At 40.0% G+C, this 24,955-nt stretch overlaps 1 protein-coding gene across 1 annotated transcript in view; it reads right to left on the bottom strand.

Annotated features, from left to right (window-relative positions):
* The window catches only part of LAMA3 (laminin subunit alpha 3), a 99,591-nt gene that overhangs the window by 11,072 nt on the left and 63,564 nt on the right, over positions 1 to 24,955 (bottom strand). The window contains exons 40-61 of the mRNA XM_058029938.1: positions 24,134 to 24,247; positions 20,291 to 20,400; positions 18,433 to 18,513; positions 16,955 to 17,061; positions 14,211 to 14,261; positions 13,685 to 13,836; positions 13,046 to 13,156; positions 12,842 to 12,953; positions 12,080 to 12,247; positions 10,763 to 10,959; positions 9,849 to 9,965; positions 9,197 to 9,348; positions 7,757 to 7,898; positions 7,069 to 7,168; positions 6,572 to 6,688; positions 6,309 to 6,488; positions 4,438 to 4,580; positions 3,229 to 3,402; positions 1,958 to 2,109; positions 1,701 to 1,863; positions 1,088 to 1,221; positions 449 to 596 (exon numbers count right to left, since the gene is read on the bottom strand). Coding sequence (XP_057885921.1) covers positions 449 to 596; positions 1,088 to 1,221; positions 1,701 to 1,863; positions 1,958 to 2,109; positions 3,229 to 3,402; positions 4,438 to 4,580; positions 6,309 to 6,488; positions 6,572 to 6,688; positions 7,069 to 7,168; positions 7,757 to 7,898; positions 9,197 to 9,348; positions 9,849 to 9,965; positions 10,763 to 10,959; positions 12,080 to 12,247; positions 12,842 to 12,953; positions 13,046 to 13,156; positions 13,685 to 13,836; positions 14,211 to 14,261; positions 16,955 to 17,061; positions 18,433 to 18,513; positions 20,291 to 20,400; positions 24,134 to 24,247 — 2,925 coding nt within the window. The remainder of the gene's footprint in view (positions 1 to 448; positions 597 to 1,087; positions 1,222 to 1,700; positions 1,864 to 1,957; positions 2,110 to 3,228; positions 3,403 to 4,437; positions 4,581 to 6,308; positions 6,489 to 6,571; positions 6,689 to 7,068; positions 7,169 to 7,756; positions 7,899 to 9,196; positions 9,349 to 9,848; positions 9,966 to 10,762; positions 10,960 to 12,079; positions 12,248 to 12,841; positions 12,954 to 13,045; positions 13,157 to 13,684; positions 13,837 to 14,210; positions 14,262 to 16,954; positions 17,062 to 18,432; positions 18,514 to 20,290; positions 20,401 to 24,133; positions 24,248 to 24,955) is intronic.

Below are 24,955 nucleotides of genomic sequence, written 5' to 3'. Positions count from 1 at the left end.
TACTCTGTTTCCACACATCTCTAGATTTGGGAAGAGTGCACTTCCAATTTTGAAGGATTTCAATATTCCAACGTTGGTTTGATCCATATTACATTCCTCCCTTCCTGCCCCCGGTTCTGAATTCTCTGCATGACCTACTGGAGGAGCTTGGAATGATTTTTTACTCAGCCTTGACAAAGTGAGTATTTGGCAACCATGGTAGAATCATTGAATACCTCAAGCTGGAAGGGACCCATAAGTCCAACTCCCTGTTTCTTGCAAAGCTACCTAAGACTAAACCATATGACATTAAACATACAGCAATATTTACTAATTTCCCACACAGACGAAAATAACACTTCTAGGGCATTTCCTTACAGTTATTACTATATCTAACATGTTCTTTAATAAGCATGATTTTTGAGATGTTCTTGCACTACAGAACAGACAGAAGCATTCCACACATTACCCCATTTGCTGCAAAGAACACGATGCCTTCATCTGCAGTTGTCTCAATTGCCTGCTCGTACCGTACTCGTTCGGCAACTCTTTCTCCTATTGTGATACTGGCATAACCAGTGCCCTCAAAATAGCTTTGGTCAGTCTCCTCTTTATACCTGTAATAATTCAATGTCAGAGGAGTGAATGTATGTCAGCACAAACTTCTACCACTTGGACTTACTGCCATTATAATTTTAAAAAAGCTTAAGTTAAAGAATTTGGTTTAGGGCCAAATTCTGATCTAGCCCAAGTAGAGAGAAAACCTTCCACCGGATTCTATCAGATTCATAAATGGTCTTTAGAGAGGAAATCATTAATGACTGTATTTTTTTAACTTAATGTAATATTTACTTTAAAAAGCAAATGAACACCTTAGTCTACAAATTGGGTCTGGATTTTTTAACACTTAAATTTAAACAGATTGAGACTGCCATAGATGTGAACCATGTCATTACTGAGGATTTTTTCTAAGAAATGTAATAATGACCTAGAGTTAGGAAAAAAATCACCAATTTAGCTACAGTGGTTATTCTTCTGGATATGAAAGACAAGAATTCATAATGATAAAATCACAGAACTGTGAAACACTTCTGTGTTCATATCACACCTTCTGCAGGGTTGCACTTCAGTGGTGTTGAGATTAAAAGTCCTCTTGAAGTTGTAAAGGCTGATAATACGCTCATTTAGGCTGTTTAGCTCAATGCAGCCTTCATAGCGAGGATAGTTGAGATTATCTGGAGGCTGCAAAACAGTGCCATTAAAACCACTTCATCAACATCAGCTAACAAAATTTTACATTGCTATCTAACTGCTAAGACTTATTTCAAATATTAAGACACAGAATATGACATTCTAAATATGTAAAAAAAGATACTACATGCTTGTAACTAATATCCAAATAATCTGATACAACCCTAGGTGTACTGCAGCACAATTTAAAGTAGAGTCACATGGACTGGGAGCAGTATTTAGCAGGGCTGGACAGGTTTCATGCTTTCCTTGGCAATGAAATATCATCACGCTCCCTTCTTTGAGCTCTAGTATAGTACAAGCCAGGCAGATTCTGTAGGAAGTAGCATCTCCTTGCAATTCATCTATTCCTACTGACAAAGGTAAACTTTTACACATGCTTTTGAATGACTGCTAGGTCCCATGTTTACTTGTAGGAACAATGGAATGATTAACACAAAATCTCTTTAAAACACTAAGAAACTCTGTACCCTAAAATCTGGTGGGTATCCTCCAACATAAAAGACAACACTTCTGGGATCAAGATTGAGGAGCATGTCACTGTCTCCGCTGCTTGCACTCCTAAGGCTTTCATCATCTGGAGAAATTGATGTTGCTGCTTTGATGTACTTCAGCTTTGCATACTGGTAAATCCTAAAACCAAAACAGGCAGAATATCACATCACACTGATAAAAGATGTCATTAGCAGGTTTTCAAGAAGATTGTTATACACTGTGGGTCTTATACCTTTCAAATGTAACTTGATCCATGACAGCTTCCTCAGTGCTGCTTTCAGTCACCAGTGACTGCACTCTCACTTCTCCATCACCACCTCCCAGGTTATAGACACAAGTAAGGTAACCATCTTTCACAGCCATACCAATGTAGTCCTTGGAAGCCTAAAAATAGCAAGTAAATAATAATTAATAAATGATTAATCATAATTAAGGTAAAATACAGCAGCACTTCCTCAGAGACATCATCATGCTGAGCATGAGTCATAAGAAATCCACCCACCTAACGATGAGAATTAAGTTTATCAGTTCTGGGAAGAAAAAACTGTAATCCTATATGTTGCACTAATTCAATGAATACATTCATAAATTAACTGAAAAGTCATGTGTGACTTTTTACTTTTGTAACAACAGTATCTAAAATATTTTTCTCACTTGTAACATCTCCCAGCTAAAGCTATGAAAACATGACACCTTTACTAAGAATTAGACTCAACACCTGTGACATAAAAAAGGCATTCAGAACAACACTCAGGGAAGGACCATGGTTCCTGCTGAGGTGACTGGGAGCATTTTCCCCAAAAAGTCACATTTTATTTGTTCAAGAGACTGTATTTCAGAAGTAACCATTAAAATGCTTGCAACAGATATCCTGGCTAGTTATTCAGAGGATAAAAAGATGAAATCTAGTGCAGAACAAGTACCTCTAAACAGCTTTCTGTGTAAGCACAAGGCCTACTACAGATACAGCTGCTGTCAAATAACAGGACTAGAAATCACATGCAGGAATTTTTTAAAATGTTTGATGGTGATTGAGCAAACCTGAATGCACAAGCAGGTCTGCCTTATTCTGCATATTCAGAAGACAAAAAATTAAGAGCTGAGGGGTTGAATTTTAAAACTGGAATGATCACTTTTTTATCCAAAAGAGAAACTCAGTGACTTATACTGTGAAAAGAGGCAAAGCTCTGAGGCAGGAGTTGGGCTGAGTTTGTGCTGACTGCTGCAGAAACTGACAGCTCTGATAAGAATGTGTGATGGCATCCATGATGGAGAAGTAACTTCCAAAGGAGCAAAAGAGCAAAGCATCAAAGGACAAGGCTCAGCCACTTGTTAGTTACTTTGCTAGGGAAGGAATGAAAATAACACTTCTACCATAACTTAAAAGCAATTTTAAATGCCAAGAGTAGCTACAATCTTCAATCAGAACAGATCACTTCCCATCCTTCTCTCAAAATATGATATCTGGTCTTAAAATCAGATTAAATATCAAAATATACCTACATTTTTATTACCCAGGTACAGGACAAACCTATTTGCCCTCTGCTGGGTGTCTGATCTTTTCTTAGGTATTTGGATGAACAAGGAAAGTGAAGTATAGCCCTTTAGATCTTCAAGGTTGCTTGGAGGTCGAACCTCTACCCCAGAGCTGCCATTGAACCTCATGGGAATAGCAACCTGTTAAGAAAACCAAAGTTAAGTATGTTACAATTGACTGTTGCTACCACTCCTGTTTCACTGGTGAGTTTAATTGCAAAGTAACCCATTACACATCCTAGTCATGTCTCAACAATTAATTACCACAGATTTGGACTCTGATCCTACCAAACAAAATAATTAGGAAGCAGAGGGGATAATGCAGTAGTCTGTATTATCAATACTTAACACAGCACTTTTTTGTTCCAGGCATCAGTTAATCAACCCTTACTGTGCCTCTGTCAAGTAACTGTTACCTTCAATACACAGACAGGGAAGGATGTGCCCTGCAGCTCTGAAGAGCAAGTCTATGAATTATTCAGATGTCTACAAACACATCCTGGTGCTTCACTTAGCTGGACTTGACTGTCTGTTGTCTATCATAAAGACACATCCTATTCCAGCTAAATACACCATGATCACTGATTCCTCTTATTCACTGTAGCTCTAGGCTATTTGTGATGATCTCAGGGATGGTTCTTAGTATACCTGAGACCACACTATCACTTCAGCAACGACAGCAGTTCCTTAAATGAGAAAGGGCAGTCTAATAAAGTGCCAGTAGCCAGTTTCTAACATTTTGGAGCAGCTGGCAATGAGAGCACAGGGCTGCACAACTTCTTTGGCAGCATCAGCTTTCAGTTGACCATGCACGGGTGGAGAGCCCGGTCTCTAAGCAGCAGAGCCAACTCTGTCCCTCTGCCAAAGCCACCACAATGTACCTTGCAAGGCAAGAGGCTGCTCTGTACAATTAAGTATTATGGAGATGCCCTGGGGAAAAACAAACTAATGGGAGAAAGATGTAGCAGGATGCTACTGCATCCTGTGATTTTTATGTATGAATTATTATGCTTCTCATCACCACAGTTACTTCAGTTGCTGGGTAGTGCTGTTGAATTAAACTTATGTCTGGTCTTTCACACACATTGAAATAAAATTATTTAGAAAGAGGAATGAAAGTAGTGTTGTGTACCCAAACCACTGAGGTCAAGCACGATTGCAATGCTCAGGACAGACCTTATTTGCAGCATCTCTTGCCTGCTGAATCAGCTCTCTTATGCGATTTATGTTCTCAGAGATGTTGCTGATTGGCATCAGCTGTTGGTTGATACTCTTGATCTTGCTGAACAGATCTGGCAGCTGGTTTGTCAAATTTTTTACTGCAATGAAAGAAAGCAAATAGTTGATATTAAAAAGGAGGAGGAAAACAAGATGCAAAAATATGGAATCACTACACAATTATCAGAAAATTGTGGACTGGTCCTACAATATTAGGAAGCTCTCACTAAAAGTAGCAGTTTATACAGAGGTATTGTACTCCTGAAATTTTTGGCCAAAGGTATTTGCAGAAGCAGTCAGAATCAGCACTTCCAAAAATGTTTCAGGTAAAGGTCCAGAAAAAAGTATTGAATAGAACAATGATGTGGTTGCTGACATCATTACCCAGTGGCTGTGGATGCTAGGGGAGAATGAGAATAAAGGAGAACAGATAGGACTCAGGCTCGCAGCATCTCCTACTGTCAGAGTGAATAATGAGGTAGGCAGACTGCTGGCCTGACTGAGTAGGCATGAATTTCATTCTTGTGTCAAGGTTGCTAATCAGCACAGTTTAGTAGTGTCTTACACTATCTGGCCAGGTTTATTTTAGAGAAAAGAAAATATGATGAGTATTTCAACTTTCATTATAATAGGAAACAATTTCTCATCTCCAACCCAATGATGCAGAAGGCAAATAAAATGAAATCCAGACCTTTTGTTTTTCTAAATATGACTTATAAACTAGTTTTGTAACTGCAGAGATGACTTACAATCCTGTAATACCATGCAGGACTAGCTCTTGTATTTATATTATTTAAAATGTTTTCCTCTTACTGGATTTTATCAGATAAAGCTGCTGAAAAGAAGTCAAATGAAGTTGTTTGGGCATGTGATTGTCCCTTATTTTGTATTCAGCACTCGCACTGTGCAATCCTTTTCATTAATTTCAGTTAACAGACATGTAGCCTAAGGTAATAGTCTAGGGCCCTTCTCTAGCCAATGCAGCAGAAAATCACATAATAACAGAGTAGCTGAGGTTGGAAGAAACCTCTGGAGGTCAGTGTCCAACCTCTGTGTTCAAGCAGGGCCACCTAGGTCCAGTAGCCCAGAACTTGTCTCGGCAGGCTTCTGAATATTCCTGAGGATGAGACTACACAACCTCTCTGGACAACCCGTGCCAGCACTCAGTCACCCTCACAGTAAAAGCACTGTTTTGTCTCGTTCAGAGGGAATCTCCTGCGTTTAAACCTTTTACCCCAGGGGCACATTGCAGGCTCACCTTCAACTTCATGCCACCAAGACCCTGAGGTCTTTTCCTACAAAGCTTTTTTCCAGCTTGGCCACCTGCTCAGCCTATAATGGTACATGGGTTTATTTCTCCTCAGGTCCAGGACTTCTCCTTGCTGGAGGAGGTTCAAGAGGTTCCTGGCAGTTTATTTCCACAGCCTGTTGAGGTTTGTCTGGATGGCAGCATGACCCTCTGGTCTATCAGCCACTCCTTCCAGTTCAGTGTCAGGAGCAAATGTGCTGAGGCACACTCTGCCTCATCATCCAGATCATTAATAAAGATGTTGAACTGGATCAGACCCAGTATTGACCCCTGAGGTCCCCCATTAGTCACTGGCCTCCAAATCTTTAGAGACCAGTCATGGCACTAGCTTTCAACACATACCACAGAACGGCCTGAGTCACTTCCTGCTGTGCCTGTCCCTTTCTACTGGCCATAAAAGAAGTTCAGAATACCAGCTTAGGGTACGTGCCTAACACTTGAGTTATTACACCTCCTGCTGCAAACTGGCCATGTTCACCCTTACAGTGATTTGGCAGGTCCCTCACAGCACCTGCAATACCTGAATTGTTTGCCTCCATCAGTGCTTTATTGAAGCTGGCACTCTGTGTGCTTCCATAGTTACTCTTAATTCTTTCTACTTCTGCTTCAATTGGGACCAGTTCACCCAACACACTGTTGGTGACAGAGTTGGCATCTTCTGCCATGCTTCTTGCACTGGTGATGATGCTGTCAATGTCATCTGAAACAGACAGAAATGAACATGCAAATTCTTACAGTAACAGATAAAAGGGGCAGGCCAGAAGTGATCCATACGTAACAAACCTCTGTTTATCCCATCGAGATTGTTTTGAGCAGTGACAAGATCAACTTTCAGTGTATTTGTCTTTCCATCAGCAACATCAAGTCTTTGTTTTAGGTCTTCCAGGTTAGGACCAATAGCTGCAAAACAGTGAAAGCCCTGTGAGAATTCCAAAGCAAAATATCAATTTTCTGTTGGACAGATGGTGTTGCAGCACTCGTCTATACTCTTACACAGCTCATGCTGCCACTGAGCATTGAGTCCACTGCAAAACAAGCACAAGGCAAAGAATTTGCTGGACAGGAGGACTGCAAAGGTGTGTAGCATAACAGAAGTCAGAAATCTACTTTCTTGCCCTTTTGCCATGGGAAATAACTATGACAAAAAGTCCCACTGTAATGGAACTCGCATTTTTTCATTGAACAAGTGCTGAAGGGCTTTGCTGAGATGTGAATTTGTGGTTCAAGGAAAGTTTGTCACGCTGTGCCAATATTTCTAGTAACACCTTCTTTCTTAGTACCTTGCAATGTCCTTTTAGTCTCCTGTGCTTGATCCATGAGTGCACTGCTCTCAGTTTTTAACCTTGCAGCTTTTCCTGATAGGTCTTCTCTCTTCACAGCCTGACAACAGAACCATGGTACTGTAAGATAACTTGATAATTGCATTAAAATTTAAAGAGTAAAAGAGAGAGCCCTATCCAATTTAAAGAACTCCACTGAGATCGCATCTGAAGAACATAACCTTTAGCAACAACTACCCAGGTTAATTCAAGCATACTACAACCTTGGTCTTTAGCAATCTTCAGACAGATTTTAAGGCATTAGGAGGAAATTACCAGCATACAGCTTTTGGATGTTATATCTCTGCTGAAAAGCTTGTGGGTATTAGTAATACAGAGTAAAAGAATGCCAGAAATCACCTGCAGTGATTACCAGGCTTGCCTTGTAAGATCTCTTTATTTTGCACTGAAAGCAACAGCCAGTACTCATATGGGCAGTCCCATCAGAAAGGCTGTAATTGGCCTGGTTAGTGCTGAGCTAAGACTAATTAATCAACATGCAGAACTGCAACTCATACAAAAGGTCACAGAAAAATAAAGCATGCCAAGACACACAGGCGTTTGATTTTGGGGCCTCTGAGATAGTTAAAGAAAATAGACCCCTGGTAGTAACAAGTTTACTGTGATTTGGCCACTTACTGATACTTACCGATAAAGCCGAGTCAGCTGCTTTCCCAGCTTGGTTGGCTGCCTCCTCTGCTGCCTTGATGGCACCAACAATATTGTCATAAGCACTAGAAGCTTCCACAGCACAGCCTACCAACTCGTCCCTCCTGGCACTGTTCTTTATCCTGTGGGAAACAGGGTGAAAAATGCAGCCTTCTTCCAAGGCTGTGAGATGGATTCCAATCAGATCTGAACTCGGTATTTTCTAAGTAACACCAACACAGAAAATTATTTTCAATTAGATCTGTGACTTCATTCTACAAAAAATGTCAAATTTGGAGATAGATCAACATGGAAAGACTCTTCAGAAGACAGGATAAGTTCAGGCATATGGAAAAGCACAGCTGTGAGACTCCAAAGCAGCCTTCAAATGATTAAGATGGAGAGAATTCACCAAAGCATATGGGCAATAGTAAGGCACCTCAATACCAGCCCTCCAAATACCATTCAGTTAAGAGGAATTCAGAGAACTGTAGATGTCAGATCATCGAGCAAGACCTTCTGTGTTTTCCCCAAGAGCTAGCACAGCAGCTCTGGAATCAGAAACAACAGACAAAAATCTCTTCTACCCACTCCCTATGAACTATACAACTCTCTAGTACTAGCTGCCTTGTATTTGTGAGAACAGTACCTTCTTAATTGAAAAAAAATCACACTGAAAACTAACAAAAATAGTAATGAAAATGTGTTTTTTTACCCAAGAATTTTCCAGCTATTAGGTAATTTGGAATTTAACTTTCTGAGACTTTGCAGTTGGTGCAATGACAAAATGCAAACAATTTGTACAGAGAAAAGTAAACCAGGATTTAACTTTTTTCATTTTGCTCTGATGGATCACAGAAGGCCTCCAAAAGCCCTTTCATAATTCCAGTGCAAAGTACAAATAATGGAGAGACAAATTTGATTCCTATCAAGTTTATAATATTTTTGCCTTTCTAGAAGATTCCTTGAAGGATGAGAAAACCAATGGAGGTCTTTTTCTCCACAGTGCTGAGCAGGCATGTCTGAAGACTTCCAAGACAGCCATTTATTCAAATTATTTGCCTCAATTCTTTGATACCATATAAGCATCCCTCAGTATGAGTACCTGAAATAACTCAACAAAAAATATGCTAAACATCTTCCCACTCTGTACTTGAGGATTTTCTCTTGCTAGTAAGATATTAATGAAGTGTTAGTACAGTAGTATAAAACAGTATTATGTGAGTTCACACTTCTAGGGGGATACAACCAGGAAAAAACCAGGAAGATGTGGTTTTTGGAGAAAAAGAAAACTTCTGTACATCATGAAGAAGCAGAAAGAGACCAACTTAATTTCTCTCTAGTTTTGCAAACAGTTAGAAAAGCAAGTGAAATTACAGATTATTACAACCACTTTTTTGTTCTCTACAAGAATTACTCATTTACAGGAATGGCAACATACTCTTCCAGTTGTTTTGCCAAATCTTGCAAAGATTTGGCATGTTCCTCGGCCCTCACCACCAGTGGTTCTTTGCTTGCTGATGAGATATTTGCCACTTTTTCATTCATGTCCTTCCTTGCTCCATCCAGCTGAGCAGCCAGGCTTTCATATTCCTATGTTTTTTAAAAGATAGGATTTTATTTGTACATGTTTCATTTTGTTTGTGTATACTTCAATGTTACAGATACCTTGCACCTGAGGAGACCAAAGGGAAAAACATTCCCTTCCAACTTGTTCTGCAGGTTACTGGAGTCATTACATTATGCTTCCAGACCCATTACATAAAAGCTGAGTCAGAGCAAAGACCCTTCTAGCCTTCTATCTTGCCCCTCTGACAGTGGCTAAAAGCAATTAACCAGAAAGAAAGACAAGAATAACACAATTGCTTATGGCACTTCTCACAGATGTTCTCCCAAATTCTGGTATCTGCAGCTCAGTGTCTTCCTCAGACAAATCACAGCCCTCAACAAGCTTCTCTTACAGAAACCTGTGCAGGCAGGCAGACTCCTTATGCATCCAGCATGGGCTGTGGGATCCTTCCTTTCTTGACTGGCTCAGATAAGCCTCATCTCCATGAAGATATTGGGTTTTTTTACCTTCTCTTAAACTTTACCTCTTTGCTCTTTTGCCATAATCCAAGTACACTCTTAGCTTGTGTCAGGGAAGACCGGGCTGAGCTCAGAATATCCAGGACACCATCCTGTTGCACATTTGTCTCCTCAATCCGTTTCTGAGGAAAAATGAGAAGTTGAACAACACGTTATGAAGTTATGGAGTTATGAAAAGGGGCAGGAAAAGCCATATCTTGAAACCGAAATTAAAAAAACCAAACCAAAACAACAAACCCAAACCTAATCTAGCTGGCAGTACGATTTACCAAGGGTTTACATGAGTGTGCTAAATTCATGTACCCTCATGAGTTTAGCACACTCATCTTTTCATCAGATGAGTGTGCTAAACCAGTGATATATTTCAACAAGGCCACAATTAAGAGAATAGTACAAGAAATAAGTGCAGCATGCACTTATTTCTTGTAGTATTTTACCAGCTCTAAAATTCAAATACTGCTCAGTAATAACAGCTGTTCCTTGTCCTGATGAGACCTCAGAAGCTGTTATGTGGAACACTAATCCCAAGTAATTTAACAGTATTCCACCCATTTTTGCTCCCATCTTTCATGGCTGTTAAAGCTAAACACTTTCAAGAACTTACTATGAAAAGTACATCAGCATCAGGAATTTGGTCTAGAAAAGGAAACAAAAGCACTAGTGGCAGCTGGAAAGAAGTGCTGGGCAGAGACTGTCCTTCCCTGCTCTCATCAGGGCCATGTCTTGGTCACACAAAGAGACCATAAGAAGCAGTACACACATTTACACCTGTCCACACACCCATTAGAACATGGAAAGAGATCCTGAAGAAAGTCTATAAAGAATTAGTGCTGCTTGGCTTTGTGAGGTCAAAAGCAGCAACCAAAACCACTTCTTATCTTCTGAGGTTTAATTTTTTTCTCCTGATGCCCAACATTACCTTAATGTCTTCTAACAGAACTGTGTTGTCTCTGTTTAAGCCTTCAGCCTGCTTGACTTGAGCTGTCGCATCGTTCAGAGCTTCACGAAGGTCAGTGATTTTGGACTCATATTCATTCAGTGCATCCCTCACAACTTTAATAAGCCCACGATTCTCTTGCTGGTGCTTCTGTAGTTCATTCTTAATACGTGCCAGTACTGCAGTATCAGGACCAGGACCAGAAAGAAAAGTTTTGTTCAGAGAAGAAAGGGAACAGAACCAACTTTGTTAAAAATGCCTTGGCATTTGGGATTATAAAGCTATACTTGTGTGAACTGAGCATCTTCTGCAATGCTAATTTCAGTGCTGCTATAGCAAAAATACTATTCAGTATCTCACTGGATCAAATCTGCTCACTAGTTTGCTGCTGCAGACACAGAACACAGATAAATGTTCTCTTAAGTAAGGAAAATACTAATTTTCTTTTTTATATAAAAATAACATCATTTCATCAACAATTTCATCTACAATGTACACATCTACAACTGCACTAGTTATCAAAGCCTCCTCTGTAATCAACAGAGAGATATGAGCACATTTAATTTCAGAGAATTTAGGAACACAAAAGATGTCAAATTAATCACACTCTTTAGCACACCCATTACACTGCTGACAAAACAGGATACAGAAGAGTCACTCAAAGGTAGGTATCCATGCTCAAGGTTGATGGAAATTAACTGTCACTCATATGGGTAACATTCACATTCCACATTCCTCCACTATGCTCCTTGGAGATAAGCCTGCAACTTTTCTTTATGTCTTCACTGTCTGGAATCAAGTTTCTGAATGTCCCAGTCAAACAGTTGCAGAGAACATGACAGGGAGTACAACTAGTGCAACTAGAACTCTTGAACTTCTTTGTCCTTGTATGACCTGGCCCTTAGACTACTCTAGCAGCTTCTCAAAATCTGTTGTTAAATTACACATGCAATTCCTCTAAAATAACTCTGTGTACCACTGCCTATCTCTTACGATACACGGAAGTATTGCATAGGTGTGTTAGGATTGGCTACCTCTTTATTTCACTGAGATTGATCTAGTTACAAAAGAAGGATCCACTGGGTTTCTTCCCCAGCTCAACCCATTTTCTTCCATAACACACTAAAAATGCCCTTAAATCCCCTCCAGAACCACCACTTTCCTGTTGACTAACAACAGCTTCAAATCTCAGGCATACGCTGCAAAAGGCCCCTCCCTCTACTCCAACCCAATCAATAATTCTTCAGACTTAAGACTGATCTTTCCAGAAAGTCAGAAGCTGAGAGAAGCAGCACTCACAGCGCTGAGCTTCCGTCCTCTCCTTCTCTGCCTCAGCCTGAAGCTGGCCGAAGCTGCGGCTCCGCATCTCGGCCATCATGCGCTGGGCTTCGGCCAGCTCCTCAGAGGCATCTCCCAGGGGCAGGCTGTTCCCTCCTGCGTTTGTGCCAGCTACCTGTTCCAGGAGCACTGAAAAAAAGCACGGCCAAAGTTAAAAACAGGATGTGCTTCAGCCTATTCAAGATTCCCAAATGACAGGGCCAACATCTTCTCTGAGATGGATCTGCTTTGTTAATGAATTCAGGAATAGGCATGTCTTTTTTTTTCCTTAATGAAACTGATCCATTTTCCATTAATTCTATTAAGATTAAAAGTATCCCATGACTCACAATCAGAGAGAGTAAGATGGCATTGGCCTTGAAATTCGTCCCAACCAACCAAGTTCACAGCAATAATTTTAAGCTTCTGACTTTAAAGAGCCCGTGATAACAACCCAAACCAAAGTTAGACTTGAAATACTCTTCAAGCCTAGGATAGTCCAATTTGTTGCTTGAAATGTCTCTGTAGTGAAGCTTCTCTGTCCCTTTTCCCTTCATAGGGAAGGTAGGGTTCTAAACTAACCTTATATATTAGATTTCTAACAGGACGAGTAAATATTACAGCTGTGACTAAATTCTGATTTACAAAGTTGTTTTCTAAGAAAACTTCTGCGGAATTAAGAATATTGTAAATAAGCTGAAAAGACGCTATAAAACAAAACATGAGTTAGAAATTATTTTTTACCTCGTATATTGTTGACCACTACTTGTATTTGTGAAACCAAATCCTTTCCTTTCTGATGAGTTTGGCCAAAATTGTCAAATAATCTCTCAGCTTCTTTGTAGTTCATTTCAGCCTAGCAAGGAAAAAAACTATTAAAGTATCTGGATACAGCATGCTAACACATAGTCAGGAGACATGTACTTTTAAATTGATTTGGTAAGTCACCTTTTCCTGGAGAGCATTTACATCACGATTTAGTTTAACGAATTCTGTCTCCAACTCATCCACCTTAGAGCCTTGATTATGAACAACAGAACGGTAATTGTTCAATAAGACCTGAAAAGAAAGGAAGAAATTAATCCAATAAGTCACCCACTGCACACTAGACAAAAAGCAAAAATGTCACTGGATTAAATCTTTACCCAAGGTAAATAAAAGAATTACTGATATGAAAACCAAACAATTCCTTCCCAAAACCTGAGGGTTTTATCTGGGAGTATAGCAACTGCTATTCCAACCAAAGAATCTTTTTTTAGAATGAATTTTGGTAACAGTAAGAGGAATGTTGGGGGTTTTCGATAATGCAGTGACATGAAGTGCTTGAAATAGACATAACTAGAGGGACACCTCAGAGGCGTAACTTCCAAGGGGAGCAGGACTCAGAAAAAGCAGAGATACTGATTCTGTTTCACAGCATGACATGGAAACCACTGCTACCTTCTAAGAGGTGAAGCCCAGTGCTGCCAGCATCTGGTATCTGGAATCCAGGGTTGATGCATATGACAAAACTATGGCAAAGGTTCCTGGGTTCATTGCCTATCCACTTAATCTGAAACTTACTTTTCTGTGTTTCTGTGTGCCTACCTTTAAGTCCTTGATGCGTGTTTCCAGGTCTCTCATCTGCTCCAGAGTGTGGGTACTTGCATGGACATTTTGCAGCTGAGACTTGATGAGCTGAAGCTCGTCACCTATTGTGCTCAAATCCTTCAGCAGTGTAATCACACAGCTGTCACAGGCTGGAGGGAGCAGTGGAAATCAATACATATCCTTGATATTTTACACAGAGAACATTTCACAGAACACATTAGTAATGATGGAAAAGCTCTGAAGTTTGTCACCTGGTGTAGTCAGAAGAACAAAGGCAAAACAAAGCCTACAGCATTAAGGAAAGTGACTTAAGTCAAAAGTAAGGAGGAGATTCCATTTACACCTGACTAGATGTGCATCTCTTTAATCATTTTTCCAAGTACCTGGGTGAATATTTGCTTTTAAAACATTCATTACAGGATATCTCAGTCCTTTTAAAACTATGTCACCCTTAAAAGAGTCAGCAGTATGTATTCAGAGCCAGTTGAAAGTGATCCAACTGCAATTCTATTTTATCACTTACCGTCACAATCTTCATTGGGATCCACATCTTTTGGTTCATTATTGAAACATTCTGAAATCACAAGAAGGTCATTAGTAACCCAAGTCTCCTTATGGAAATACTATTGTATTTTTCCCCTCACTTTTCATGTTTGGCAGCCATTAAAACACCTTTTAATGCTGCCCTTTCATAAATCCATATCCACTGTGAATGAGCTGAAATGCTCAGAAGGCTTGAGCATGCTAGAACATTCAACTCCCACCAATGCCTTGATGAAAGCAACACTTTTTCCATCCCTCAAAGGAAACCTATTGTAACCCCACAATATATGCTATTTGGATAGGAGCAGGAGACCCTCTCAAATATATTGCTAGAATTTGCCTAGAATAACACCACCAGGATTTGAGAAAAGATTATATTGTTAAAGCACTTTATCCAGGACATAGGTTCAAACCCCTTTGTCTACTTCAGTATCCAGGTTCACACCACAGGTTCTGATTCCCCAAAGAATGTCTTACCCAGAAGGAGCTGGGAAATATTTATGGCCTTCCTTCATGCCTGCCACAGCTTGCAAGATTAAGGTATTAATCAAGCTTGAGAAAAATCCACAGCGTGTGTGCATGGATGGAGGCATTGTATGTAGGACAAGGCATGCAGCTTGGACCACAGATGCAGGTCACATATAACAAACATTGCCTTCAGACTTTCCAACAAGCCAGCACAGGTGATTTCCGGTCCAATGGACTCTTTTGTTTGGTTTTTACAAACCTTGTTATAAGAAGCTTAACAGTCTCCAGGTGCATGTGGAGTAACATCCTAGGATACTAACTTGTAGGATGCAGGAGAGGAACTGGCTCCTAAAAATGTCATCATATAGGACAGGAATCTCCCCATCTTGATGCCCAAGTTCCTTTTACAGGCTTGGTCCCACTGCTAAGCTGTCATCTCCTCTTGAAAATGAAAAGGGCAATGCATCTTGGTCAAAGATTGAACCTGATAATCTTGAAAGTCTTTTTCCAACCTTAATGATTCTATGCCTTTTACTCTAAGGGGAAAGAATGCACTCAGTATAGGCTGCCACTGTCAAGAGTCATCAACAGCCTGCAGCTTGTGAGAGGATACAGTGATAAAATTGGACCTGAACTTTACCAGCAGCATGAAACAGCCTGGAACAAACCGCCTAGCTGTGCCATTTCCTTTGGCACTTGCACATTAAGTCATTGGGAAGTTAAACGAGGTTAGTAGTGATTACCGCTGCCAGAAGGAGACAAATCATAAAGGATGTGTTTTTAAGAGCATGAAGGAAATTCCTCCAAAATTCAGACATCCCTGCAGTTCTGCTGTTGTGTAGTTCAGCTAACAGCAAGCACATTTTAGCTGTCACCATGAAGTATTAATTAAATAAAACTATCGTTACAGCTTGCGCACCAACAACATCAGCCAAGAAATGGTGAAGTGCTGGCCAAGCGCCAAACATCATGCAAAGGGAACCTGCTACAACATGCTGTGCCAATGATCACAGAGGGGCTTATTCCTAATGCAGAGAAAGGGACTAATGCTGATCAGGAGGTGTAGTTGGAGGAAAACAAACTGGCTTGTTGAATATTGCCCTATGGATTAGTTGTCCTGGCAAACTGCTGCTTCAAAAAAGAAAGGAATGATAAAACATCAAACACTGCTTGGATTTGTTCCATACAAGGTATAATAGAGATGTATTACTTCAATGATTAAATATGAAATGAGAACAAGCTATTGAAAAATTGCACCAGCTGCCAACAGCAGTTCACATCACCTGCTGTTTCTGATTTCTGTGGCCAAGAACAGACAATGGGTTCCTTGCAGTTACTAGACTGCAGGATGAACAGCAGTGCAGAGAAATTAAGAGTACAAAAATATTTGGAGTTATTAGTTGGAAACTTTGCTAACATATGAGGAAGAAAATCTGTCTACAGGGAAGGAAAAGTGAAATGTTATTGGTGAAGGAAAATATAGGAGAATCAAGGACATTTCAGGAGCAGTGGCCTCTGTATTTCTGAATATAAAAGATTATCCTAAGGGACTGAGGTGAATCAAGGTAAAGACATTCTGAGGAATGTAAGATCAGGCTCTTTATTTCAGAATTCTAATAGATAAAGCAAACCTATGCTCATGGCATTATGTAAGAGCTTACTAGTAGTGAAGTACATGTGGGAAATCATTACTGTTTTAGCTAGAAGAGCAGCGTAGCAGGATTTATAAAAGAGCCTCCTGAGTCAGGTTCTAACTTCCATTGCAAATGCAGGAAGCTTGGATACCTAAGACGGCAGTGCCTGAAGCAGAATCTGGAGATTTCATTAAACTGTGCCAAATACATTTTAAAAAGACATTTAAAAAGACATTTTGAGGATGCTCAGTTTCCTAAATCCGTAAGACAGACTGGCAGGATATGATTTAACCCTGTCAACAAAGGAACCATGATATATTAAAAACACTGCCATGAAACAAAAACAAAAACTTGGCAGTATTTATGGAGGGAAATACAAGACAAAACCATTTAGAAGGGTAAACTTGATGACTCATGGACAGCCCTTCTATTACTGTGGTGTTGTGTTTTAGGAAATTTTACATTTTGTAAAAAAATTATCTACATGTCTTGTAAGCCTAGATCTTTCTTTCAGTTCAGCTTATCCAAGTACCTTCCTCCTTTTCCTTCTTTGCTCCCCAAGGAGAAAACAATGCTCCCCCTTCCATTCAGAACAATGCTCCATTCACAGGCCCTCACATACCTCCAGTCAGGTGGTCACAGCTAGCCAGCTGTCCATTATTATTACAGTTACATTTCTGACAGAAGCCTTCATATTTTTGTGGATTTCCAAAATATCCAGGAGCACAGCTAGATAAAGAGATACAAGTAATATTTATTACATAGTTGAAACTAATTCTGTGGAATATACTTTCCCTTGAGATAAAAACCCAGTTATTCGCCTGAGGAAACTTTCAAGAACTTTTGATTTCATGTCTTGACTTAGACAGAAATAATATATTTTTGGTTTACAGTATCCTCTGCACTATGCTAAAAATATCTTTGTGAATGCTGCAGGATTTTTTTCTAAAAATAAAACTCCCACAGTGCTCTTGCAGGAATAATTCACTTAATCTGACAAGAATTTGACAAGGCTTAACCAAGCAAACCATACCATTCTGGTCTGTGATCCCAGCACAAAACATGTACTGAGGGGGATCACGCTGCAAGCACAGCTGAGATTTCCAACAGCAACAGCACTGAATGACATCATCACCCTTCTGCTGTGTGATACCCCCTCTTGCCTCCTGCCAGCAAAGCAGTCTGTGTGACTGAGCTCTAAATATTTTAAAGGTAAAATACATTGTTCACACCGGATAGCTACCATTCCTAGAAGTCACTCTGTGGTAAGATCTGTAAGGGGGATAATGCAGGATCAAAGGGCCATGATGAGCAGCTGAGGTACAGCTACACCTGGAACAGAAAATACCTACAAACTGCAGATTAGACAGGGTCAAAGGCACCAGTCTTGGAGGATAAGACCAGGTCCTACTGCAGGTCCTGTCTTCAGATATGACATCATGACCTATTAGCTTCAAATTTGCAAACCAGACAACATCACTCCATTACAGTTCAGTTCTCTCTGCATTTGAAACTCAGTGAAATTGGGTCCTCTGGCTGCTTGAAACTGCCCTGTTGTTCCTCTCTTGCTTTGCTAGACTGCTGCAATGTTCCAGCAAAAGAGATGGCTTCAGCCTGGTGTGTGTAAGCTCCAACTGAGGAGCACGCCAGAATGATTTGGGATGAAGGACATGGTGCTAAATATTCCATGGTTGCTGTTGGATAAGACCATGGAAGCACCATTGTACACACTGGAGGAAAGGGGAAAATGTTTTTAGCTTGAAAAGGGGTGAAATAAGAGGGAGTCATTATTACCAGAGTGCAGGACGAGGCAAGGCATAGGGCATTTCAGCAAAGGGGCAGACACCTCTTCTCAGTAAAAATGGTGCAGTCAGTAGTCTGCGGAGAATTGCTTACATTTCCCCAGGGAGTATTGGGTTTTTGAGTGGAATTACACCACAGCACCACTCTTCAGCAGCTATTCATATAAATAGTTGCTCCTTATGGACATACATACTGTGCACAGGTGCATGTCCATATGTCCACATGTGTCTGTCCCAATACAGACATTCCTCCTTTTATCACCTCTCAAAACTCTGTTTTGAGAAACAGGTTACTCACTGCTCACAGCGAGCCCCAGTGTAGCCTTCTCTGCAGAGACACTGGATTTCTTCACCATTTGCCACACAGCCAACTGCAAATCTTTGAGAAGAAGCAAAAATATTATTGGGAGCACATGATCAAATAGGTTTGACACTCTAGAGGTTCAGTTTAATGACTTTCAGATTAAAAAGGTTTTACACCACCAAATTATTACTTCTCAGCTAATTTAATTGCCTCTAGATAATTTATTGTGACTAATTCTTTGAAGTTTATTTTTTTTTTTGTGCAAATCACTTCCTTAGACTCAAAAAATTATAATTTCCTGGCCCTGTGGCCTGAGTGTAATAGTTCACTACCCAAAGGAATTCCTAAAATAAACCTTAATAGTGATGTCATAAAACAAGTCTGGGTAGCTATTTTATCTTAGTAGGCAAGAACCAACAGCCTGTGCTAGACATACGTTTCCTCATGTTTATACACCTTTCCTTTTCAATGGATGAGAACACTAAAGGATATTTTTATGCAGCTAATGTTATTTAGGGTTTTTTTAACCAAGGCAAAGTAGAGTTGTGCACAATTTTTGGAATCCCAAGGATCTGGTAAACACAATGAACTTTTTTCTCTGCTCTTTCAAGCAGGTATCTAGATTCAAAGTTCAATGTTTGTGAAGGAGAAGGCAGGATGTGAAGCAGGGCTGTGTTTGCTATTTTAATTTTTTAATCTATGAACAGTTAGATAAAGCAAGTCTGTGTATCAAAAGAGAGGTCTGCACTAAGAATTACTCGAATTTGACTGGATGGAAAATTGTCAACTCCAGTAATGCCAGGTGGAGTGCATTTCCTATGTCCAGAATGATATTTACCACCCTTATCTGCAGTTATGAAACTGCACAGGTTTATGGTCTCCCTAGATATTTCAGAGCTCTGAAGGCAAATGATGACTAAAAACATGTTCAGTCAGCCTCAGGCAAGCACCTGCAGAAGAGGCTGTCAAAACCAGATCTATCAGAGAGCTCTCTGATAAATTATAAACCTGTCTATTGTCTGGCGGTGTAAATCTCCTACTTAAGGTTACATGGTGTGTGCTAATGCACCTGGCAAATACCATGTGGTGCCTTTAGCAATTTATAGCTTAGGGTTTGTTTGGTTTGTTTTAAATTTGATTTTATTTACCATGGTTTAGAAGTGACCAATGATGATAATCTGGCTAAACATACCATGCATTTAAAATGCCATTAACTGCTCAGCTTTGAAAGCCTGGCAACCTTATTAGATACAAGTACGTTTCATTTTTTCACTTTTCATCTCAGTATGTTTACCCTTTCAAACAGAACTTTCACAGGAAAAGCAATCATACTCTAAAAGAGTTCTAGATATGTGCTTAAGACCTTAAATGTTTTTATATTACTTTTGCATCTTAATATTTTTTCTGAATTCCTGTAAAAGGTTAACTGTTTCACTGTTTTCTCTTATCTCCTAGCCAGAGTAATGGTGCTAAACACCTTCCATTCCAGTAAAAAAAAAAAAGGATTCTGGATATGCCCAGTAAGGGAAAAGACCTCATGGTAGATTTCTCATTATAAGGAGAAGAAGTACTGGTGGTTTTGGAAAAAAGCCCACTTCTACTGTCTGGGTCTCCCCAAGGTATTGCACAGTGTGCCTCTGAAGTTCAGGATCTGAATGAGAATTGGCATACTCAGCTTACTAAAAAAGGCAATGCTGCAAGACAGACCACCAAGGTCTCAATAAGAGAACAGAGAAGATCATTATATTCCTGTGGTAGCAGAGTTTGGGCTTTGGGAGTTTTTTTTCCTCTCTCCCTCTTTTCTTTTTTCTTCCCTCCCCTGCTTGACTCTTCTTACAAGCTTTTACTGTACCTGTTTGTATATGGGCAAGGGCATTCCCGGCAGGAACCTTGAGTGGCATCTCCAAAATAACCATGTTTACAGTGCTCACATTTCTCCCCAGCAGTATTGTACTGACAGTCCTTGGAAAGGAAATGAGCAAGACATTTAGCAGTACTTCAACACTCAATATGGCTTTACTATTATTTAAAGAAATACAGCCTATTTACTTAGAGAATATGTTCTTTTTCTTCCATATAAGCAAGCATTTATTGCCAAACTGCCTTCACAGCCAGGATAGAACAATTTCAGTCCATTTTCTAATTGTGCTAACAAAGCACAATTTCCTTCCTCTTGTGGAAAAGCAACAGATAAATAAGTTGAATTAATCATATTTTTAAAGAAACTCAGCCAGATTCACAGTTAGTAAAGGAGCATTTCATTAATGCTGTCTTCATATTACAATTAAAAGTCACTACATTTATATAAAACTTTAAATTTTGCATCTTAACACTACTAAGAAGGCAGATACCATCTAAAAGCATGCAATTGAGCCCAAGTACATTCCTTTAAAAATCTCATTGAATAAACGCAAAAATTGTTTCATGTAGTAGATTCAGACCAGAATTGAATTTCAAGTAGTTTCTCCAGTGTATGTGTTACTTGTATTTTTCTGTAGTAACTGGAATAAATAATAGAAAGCAAAAGCTAAGAATACTATTGAAACTGATGCAGCTGACCCCTTTTCCCATGATAAAATTGTTGGGAATTGTATCTTGGTTTAGAAATATTCTTCATTCTAGTGCTGTCTAATTGTCATACATTTATATCTTATGGCTACAGAATAAGGAAGTTGCCTTTGCATTACCTAAAGCGTTGCTAATTTAAAATAGAAGTTGTTCAAATACACAAGCAGCATAAAAATACATAAGCAGCCATAAGAAAAATATCAAATGACTAACAGTTCAGAGGCATTCACACTCCCAAGTTCTGCAACTGATTGTCTTCTGTGCAACAGACTGATCAAATGTACCACAGAGCTGAAGGCTTACTAACAGAGCAAAAGATGGCAAAAAGGAAGCAGGAAATCAGCTGGAAGCAGTCACTGAGCAAACTGTGCTTCCATTTCAGGGACCTCAGTGGCTCAGGGCTATATTTGAAGACCCTACTACCATGACTGGCAGAAGAGGGGTGTTTTTCCCTACAAATGAGAAACAGCTCTGTCTCTCCCATCTCCTCTAAAACTCCATTCTCCTTCCCATTTCTCCACACCAGATTCCCTCAACCACAAGCTCCTCCCTCCAACCACAAGCTCCTCCCTCCAACCACAAGCTCCTCCCTCCAACCACAAGCTCCTCCCTCAGGTGGTAACCCCTAATTTGTTTCCATTTTGGTTAAAGAACTATATCTGTGGTTCACTGATAAAAGGTTCTGATTCTGGGAAAGAACAGGAGAAGCTCCAGTTCCCATATGAGCCATTTGACATGAAGTTAAACATCAAATATCACAAAGGCACTATGTTTGCGAAAGAAACCATTTTAAAACGTAGCCTCTATAAAATCTGGTGCATATGTTCCTGCAAAAGCCTAACGGAAAATTCAGAACGTTTCTAAAAAATTACTGTCAATTTTCATAATCTTGAATAATAAACTCAACTGCAGAAAGAGTAAAAGAGATGTATTTAAAATATCTGTGCTGGTTTCTTCTTAGAGCAACCTCCTCCCAAAATGTTATCCCCTGGCTTTTTGTTTTGCTCACTCTGTCTATAGAAACTGAAGCAATTCTGCAATTGCAAAGCAAATTTCAGCTATTTCACATATAAGCCACCCTAAATGTGCCATGCTGCTCCTCTAGATACATGGCATATAAAGGTTGGAATTCCCTAGGCACAGTGCAATGAAGCCAGAGCAGCAACTCCCTCATGGGTCTTCCTTCAGGTTTTACAGGGTCAGAGACAGCTCTAGAGTCACAGCATCTCCAAACCCTAAAGGAAAACTTCCAGCTGACTGCATATGCCCCCATATGGTACCAGGGAGTCAGAGCAGTGTCAGGGCCACAGCAGAGCTGCCGAGGTTACGTCAAACACGCGGGGCTCCGTGACATGAAGCAACATGCCATGGGATCAGCAAGTCTCAGCACCATGCTGCTGCTGAGGGAATGTGCCTTCCAGGAGGAAGGGCAGGGACCACGAGGACACAAAGCCTGATTAATGGCAGAGAAATGCTTTTTCCCTTCACATGAGAACCAAGGTCTTCATTCTTCTCCACCTCCCCCTGCTCTCCATTGTTCCCCTCTTCCAGCAGCATGGCAGTGCACTCCTCTCCCTCCAGCAGCATGTAGCAGCAGGAGAGCGACTGCTGTGCTGCTCCTGCACAGGGAAAGGAGCCAGCCTGGGCTTAGCCTCCCTCACAAAGCCTCCTCTGGAGGCTGTCACTGGAGGGACACTGACAAATGTAGGTACTCAGGTCTGGGGCTTCAGGTGAGGAGCAGGAAGCCAAGTGAACAAGCTTTGCACTTTGGATGTGGAACTTGATGGCTCCACAGTGGGAAGCCTCCTTGTCTTCTCTGCACCATGTCAGGTTTTTGTCCCATGGCTCCTCTACTGAGAGACAAACTTGTTCTTGGTTGGGCGGAAGCTCATGACGGAAATAAAGGCCCTCAGGGCTTTCATTTTTCACCACATTATTCTGGATGACTTTGCCTGCCCAGGACTAAGGGCTGATTTAGCTCTACCTATCTGAAAGTTAATCCAGCTATGAGAAGGATGAGATAAAGAAAAACTTAGATCACATACTTCATGAGGTGAAAGTAAAATTTGCCTTCATAATTTTAATCTGAAGTGAAACATCTTGATCTTTCTTGCTGTGCCGCAGCACTTTCTTGTCACAGCCTGCCCTGCCCCTCCAAAGCAGCAGCCTGTAAGTCATCTCCCAGAATGTGCTGAATTGGTTTATAGTTTCCATTAAAGCAACAGGGTTGGTTGAAACAAAGTCAGGGAGAATGACATAACACGCAGGAATGCACTGCAGGCAGAATGGATGCTCTGCGAATGAGGAAGAAGTAACAGAAAAGACAGACCATGAAAGATGTTGGCAAGGTTCTTGTTTGCACAGTAAATGAAAAATTAGTAAAAGCTTTTTAAGGAGGAATTTTTCAGGATAAGCTATTCAAAGAAGCATCATGGATACACACTGGAGAAGCACAGTCAGCCAAGTGTCACACTTCCATTGCTGAGGGCTGATCCACTCCCATGGGGCTGCTTTGGGTTTAATACAGAGTGCCAGGGAGCAAAATCTACCCCACCACACCTTCAGTAAGAGCTGAAATCTTCTAGTTAATCTAACTTCTATTACTTTCGTTTCATCTTATTTAATTCAATATTTTTAACTCATCCAGCTGTAGACTATGATTAGTGAAGATGCACTGAAGCTGATTAAACGAGGTTCTGCAAAGCCCTATGCTATACATGAATGTGCTGTTTGTCATCGTCATACAGACATATATCTGTATATCTGTATAAAGTTCAGGACTGCATAACTCAGGATAAGACCCAGGATTACTATAAATTACAAATGTTTCCTTATGTAAAAGTTTGGTGACTTTTTTGTAACCAGGAGCTAACAGAAATTACAGGTGAAAGAAAGAAATTAAGACAAGGACACAAATTCTTCCAATCAATCACAGTTACATTAAATGTACATTTAAGTGTACCCATCTTATGCTCATTAACAGTATAAAATTAAGAGAATAAGACATACAAGGATTACTCTTAGTTCCTTGGAATTTAACAATACTCTATGGTCCATACTGCGGTAAGAGAAATGTTGTTTACTCCTTTTCTTCCCAGTAATTTACTGACTGTCACTAATTACTTACAATACATTTTCCACTACCATCTTGACATCTATTTGAATTTCCATTGCAGTTGCAGGGCACACAGCGTCCAGCAAATATTCCTTTATTCTCACGATAAAATCCAATGCCACACTCCTAGACATCAAGAAGCAAGAAAAAAAAAATGGTGAGCATTGGTAGAAAGTTTTATATGTTACAGGAAGTGCATTTTGAAAGTGTTTTCTATTTCTAAGGAGTAGTGAAGGCATGAATTTCCTCTCAAGCTCTCCTAAGCTCATAATGTTGCTTAATTTTTTTAATGCAGTAAATAACAATTAATGGAGATGAAGTTTAGTCTGAACCCTGTGCTTTAGACACTATGGCAGTGATGGTTTAATCATTTTGACTCTAACCCCTGAGAAAAATACATTTCCTGTGGCTACGTACAAAGGTATAGAATATGATTTCTAAACCACAGAAAGTATTTGAGTATGAGAACATTGTAGTGTGAATCTAAAGAAGAGCACCTGGAAATCTCACACACTAATTAGTGGCTATATCTTGATAATAATTTCCCTACAGTGTATTCCTTGGAAACAGTTCTGGATACCTTTTACATACATTCATCATGACTTCCACAATTTAGTCTACCAAGAGCTAAAGCCACACCTAGACATAGCTAGGTGATGTAACAAAACATACAGTGGTCTAGTTTCTAAGTACAGGCTTGCCCTGGAGACAGGGAAAGCATGACAAGAATGTTCCAACTATTGAGGGCACAGGAGCAGGAGCACAGCCTGTCAGATCAGAGCTGGATTTAAACAGGGAGCTAATCCAGAGGGACGTTCTGAATGAAGGAAGAAA

The sequence above is a fragment of the Melospiza georgiana genome, chromosome 1 (assembly GCF_028018845.1).
Source record: "Melospiza georgiana isolate bMelGeo1 chromosome 1, bMelGeo1.pri, whole genome shotgun sequence".
NCBI classification, from domain to species: domain Eukaryota; kingdom Metazoa; phylum Chordata; class Aves; order Passeriformes; family Passerellidae; genus Melospiza; species Melospiza georgiana.
Note: the sequence above shows the minus strand (reverse complement) of the source record. Positions and strands in the feature narration are given on the sequence as shown.